The 4,744-nt window shown below is 58.3% G+C and overlaps 1 protein-coding gene across 4 annotated transcripts in view; it reads right to left on the minus strand.

The window, feature by feature from the left end:
- LMAN2L (lectin, mannose binding 2 like) overlaps nucleotides 1-4,744 on the minus strand; it is a 7,841-nt gene that overhangs the window by 1,584 nt on the left and 1,513 nt on the right. The window contains exons 3-9 of one of the 4 annotated variants that reach the window (XR_002432400.1): nucleotides 3,828-3,945; nucleotides 3,571-3,653; nucleotides 2,044-2,076; nucleotides 1,485-1,646; nucleotides 1,296-1,410; nucleotides 269-518; nucleotides 1-115 (exon numbers count right to left, since the gene is read on the minus strand). Coding sequence is in view for 3 of the 4 variants with exons in the window: in XM_021374867.1 (XP_021230542.1) it covers nucleotides 4-115; nucleotides 1,296-1,410; nucleotides 1,485-1,646; nucleotides 2,044-2,076; nucleotides 3,571-3,653; nucleotides 3,828-3,945 (623 nt within the window). In the remaining variant the exon portion in view is untranslated. Of the gene's footprint in view, nucleotides 519-1,295; nucleotides 1,411-1,484; nucleotides 1,647-2,043; nucleotides 2,077-3,570; nucleotides 3,654-3,827; nucleotides 3,946-4,744 lie in introns of all 4 variants that reach the window. The other 3 variants (XM_021374867.1, XM_021374866.1, XM_021374868.1) reach the window with 3 other exon arrangements.

Raw genomic sequence — 4,744 nt, forward strand, 5'->3', positions numbered from 1 at the left:
GGCAGCTTGAGGTTGTCCACCACGGGCAGGTACACCTCCTTGTCCCGCCGCTCCTCCTCCGGCGTCCGCTCCACCGTCAGCTGGTACAGCTTCAGCGAGATGATGTCGTGGTTGTCTGCAAGCAGAACGGAGCAGATGCACCCTGAGGTGTCACCCACCAAAACGGCCCCGACCAGGGATGTGAGCGCCACTGGTGGCACCGTGGGACGTCGTCGCTTGGGCAACAGCCCCAGGATGCTGGCTGCCCCCTCCCAGCGGGAGAACTCACCTCCTCAGGGCAGCTCTACGCTCTCCCAACACCTCCAGCAGGAACCTTTAAGCTACTTAAGCCAAGAAACAACAGCCCAGACCGGGGCATTATCTGACTCAAAAGCATTCCCCCCTCCCTTGCAAAAGCAGGGTGTTAGAATCAGCCTCACATGACCCTATTTTCCTTTGCTCGTGACCACGGAGTTATTAGTGGGACAACACGAGTGCTCCAGGCCAGCCTGCCAGCTCCCAAGGCATTAGGCAGAGATCTGAGAAAGAAAAGGAACTTTTGTTGGAGCCAACAATGGGCCCAGACGCCAGCCAGCGTGCTTTCCTAGGGCACAACTCAAAATCAGGCTTAAAACCTGTGCGAGGAGGCAGAGCGGGGTAACTCCGGGCCTCGCAGCACAACAAGCAGCGCTGCAAGAGAACAGTGAGCAGAGGAAGGCAGAGCTCCCTGCAAAGCCCCACTTCCACCAGCCCACGCTGCACCCAGCTGCTCCCTTCCCCAGCACCACCTGGTTAGGAAATGCACAGAGCAGACTACAGCCACTCTGACAGCAGAGCTGTTTTCAGGGAGTGTTTTCAGAGTGCTGTTCTGATCCCCAGCAGTGGGGTTAACGCCCGGCGACCTCAGTGCTGCCCTCAGGCTCTGCCTGTCACTCTGCCATGAGGGTAGAGATGAGATTTTCAGCACTTTGCTCCTCCTGAGGCACACAACTTGGGGACAAACCCTCCTGAGTCGCTGCCGTTCGGTAGGAGATGCTGGCTGAGCTCTGCCCACGTCCCCATCACCGCCTGGAGGTCACAGCCATCCTCATCCGGTGGCAGAGGGAGCTCAAGGAAAGCTCCCTGAGCAGCACAGCACGCCCAGACCGGGATCTGAGCTCCTCCAGATGAAAAACAAACTTCCCTCAAGCAGGGAGAGGTCCTCAGCTGCTCCTATAAGCCCTGCCACGCCACCAGCTGCACCTCCAGGCACCCAAAGCTGCAGGAACACTGCCAGAGCTGCTCGGCAAACACGGCTCGGGGCCGCACGGCAGTACCTGAGAGGTCTCCGGTGACAGAGGAGGTCCCAAAGTAATACCCGCGGGGCAGGCGCACGCCCGGCACGTCGATGCAATCCCTCCACTCCTGCTTCCCATCAATATCAATCAGCACCTGGAAGCAAAGAGGCTCTGGTAGCACCAGGTGTGGGCACGGCCGCCCGAAAAACCCCGGCGAGCCGCGCTCACCGTCAGCCTCCTCTTGACGTAGCGGATGACCAGGAAGGTGTCGTGGTTGAGGTTGCGCACCATGGCCGTGCAGCCCCCCAGCTCCGTGGGCCTCCCGTCCCGGTCGTGGTCGTAGGTGAGCGAGCCGTTGTTCACCATGGCAGAGATGTAGGGGAAAACACGCTGCGGGGAGAAGGCCGGGCTCAGCTCTCAGCTCTGCCCCAACGTCACAGCGTGTGGGAAATGCTGCCTGAGTTTTGGGGGGGTCCCATCTGGAACCGGGAGCTGGGCTCCGTGTGGGTCCTTTCCATCTTGGGATATTCTATAATCGTGATTCTATGATGCTATGACATCTTGCTGATCCCAGACTCTGTCACCCCAGCTATGCCTCCCCAAAAATCACGGTCTCTTGTCATCCCCTAACCTTGGCTACCATGCATCTGGGATGGAGCAGGAAGCTCCCACGCTTGCTCCCTGCTCACTCGGGGATGCCTGGAGCTCCAATGAGGGAATTCCTTTACAGAGAGCACAAAGCAAGACCAAGCAGCTCAGAAATGGATAGATCAGCAAGAGCAAGTACCTGATTTCCCGGGCTGTACCTCCTCTTCTGAGCCTGTGAGTCCAGGGTTATCGCAAAGCAAGAAAGAGCACAGAAGCAAAATGGTCACAGACCAGAGTTCAGCATTAACTTGCAACCTGGGAAGTTCCTCCGTGCAAAGCCCCAGCCAGGGCTAAAGGCAGAGCAGGGTTCAGCTGCCGGGTGCCAAACCTCAGGCCCGCAGCCAGGATGCAGCTGGGATGCAGCGCTGGTGGAGAGCCACCCCACGCACGGCTCCTCCTCCGCACGCAGCACAGTGGCTCACGCCCCGAGCACGCACCGACCACCACCAGCAGCTCCCATGCATCCCACAAGCCACCTGCCCATCTCCCCTCCAGAGCAAAACACTTCCTGAAGCTTTTCAAGGAGGGGAAAAGCAGCTGTGAACTCACACACACGCACACCACTCCCGGTCGCGGAGCATTTCTCCGCCTCTCTCCTCACAGGGAGGAAGGAGGGCAGCTCCCTCCCATTACAGACAACACTGGGAAGCCGTAAGCATTCCCCAGACGGTTTTGTTTCATCAAAATTAAAGCTGTAGCACATCCTTTTACCCTAGAGAAGCACAGCCACAGCCCTGCACATCTGCAGGACCTACCAACACCACACCAATCCCCACACAGCACTGGGAACACCACGGGGTTTGCTCAGACTGTACCAAGGCGCCGCTACAAACACAAAGTCCACCCCGGGCCGGAGCAGGCTGCTATTAATGTTTGAACCAAGCCTGCGGTTGCTCAACGTTTGTGCAGCAGCTGCAAGGTCAGGGCGCATCCCAGCAGTGCCCCATGTGTCCTCTGGGGACCGCAGAGAAGAACGAGGACGGCCCTGGGGGGTTATGGGGTCAGCGCTGAGGTCGTGGGGGTGAAACAGTGTCTGCTTCCTAGGAGAAGCTGCACTTACAAAAAAAGGAGCTTTGTTTTGGGAGTGACAACGCCGACTCCAGCACCGGGATGGGTGAGGCCAGGTTTTAACTGCCTCACAACCCCTTCAACACAGAAACCAACGCCAAAGAGCCCCAAGCAAGCAGCAGACAAAGCAGGAGCACAAAGGTCTTCAGGCAGGGCAGCAGAGCGCAGGCACGCCGTGCCCCCTCCAGAAAGCAGCCCCAGCACGCAGCTGGCTGGGATGGCTGCTTGGCTGCTGCTCTGCTTCAGCTCTATCAAGCCTGTGCCTGCAGCACAGCTTCACCCCAACTGCTGCTTGCCAGCAGCCTTCCAAAAGCACAGCAGCTCCCCACACAGTGGCAACCCGCTTCTTTACTCCTACTCCGCTTTTCCTGGGTGAGGCTGACAACAAATCTGTTTGCAGATTGTCCCCCTGCAAAGAAACCAACCCCGCAGAGAGGAGGACGCCGCAAGGCAAGCTGAGCAACCCCTGCTGGCAGCCAGCTGGCCTCCAATTTCGGATCCAAAAAAGCTCACAACACCTCCCTGGCTGCGACGTGAGCTCGGCGCTGAGCTGCCTGCATTGCACCCAGCAGGGTGCAGGTCACCCCCCCCAGCTCACCTCTTGCTGCTTCTCCTCGTTGGGGTAAGTGTCCACAAACACTCCCAGGCCCAGGAAGTTATCCTTGCTTCCAAAGACAGGCCCTGGGAGGAAAAACAGAGGATATGAACAACAGCAGACAGACAGAAGCCCTGCAGCTCCCCAGAGGGATCCAAGGGAGCGCGCAGAGCAGGAGCCACTCTGGCCACTAAGTGTCCCCAAAGAGGTGACACCAGCACCCCTCCCTGCAGGCACAGCCTTCCTCTGGCAGAGTTCACCTTGCTGCATGCGGTCTTTGGTGTACCAGATGGCAAAGCCGTCGCCGTTCAGGTTCTTCTTGCCTTGCCCGTGGATTTTGAAGTGCACCTGCATCTCCCAGTCACGGAGGTAACACGGCTGCGAGAAGGAACAAGGGGGTGAGATGGGGGTGGCCCACCTCAGTTCCCCCCACCCTTAGCTCAGACCCTCACACTCAAGCTCTCCCAGTCCCAGACCTCCCACTGCCCTCATTTCACCCAGACCTGCCTCCCCACCTTCCACAAAGCCCCCCCCAAATGTAACCACCCCACATCCCATTTCCAAAAAGCCCCCCCAGCCACCCCACACCCTCAAGTTTCCAAGACAGCCCCCCCACCCCAGATTCTCAAACACCCCAAGTTGAAACCTCCCTCCCCGTCCTCCTCCCTCATTTCCGCACCCTCCCCCACTCCCCCTTTGTCCCCCACCCCAAATCTTCAATTCTGAATCCTTTCACCTGACCCCCTTCCTATAACCCCTCAACACCAAAATCTCTCCTTTAGAACCCATTTCTCCACCCCCTTCCCAAATCCATGCACCCCAAGTCTCCTCTGTGCTGCCCACACTCCCTACCACCACCCAGGTCACCCCTTTTCCCTAAAACCCCACATCCCAGTGCCCCCCACCCCAACTTTCCAGCTCTGAACTTTTTCACGTGCCCCCCCCAACCCATCCCAGACCTCCTCCACTACAAAATGTCTCCTTCTGAACCTATTTCTCCACCCTCCCCCTAAAGCACAGGGACCCCACATCCCTGACCCCTTCCCTACACCCTTCCCTCTAAAATCTGAATCCATTTCTCCAACCCCTCTTTACTGTCCCCCAAATACAGGTGCCCCACACCCCTGACCCCCCATTTCCCCTCCGCTCTAAAATCTCTCCATCTGAACCCATTTCT

Source organism: Numida meleagris, chromosome 21, assembly GCF_002078875.1.
Source record: "Numida meleagris isolate 19003 breed g44 Domestic line chromosome 21, NumMel1.0, whole genome shotgun sequence".
Taxonomy (NCBI): Eukaryota; Metazoa; Chordata; class Aves; order Galliformes; family Numididae; genus Numida; species Numida meleagris.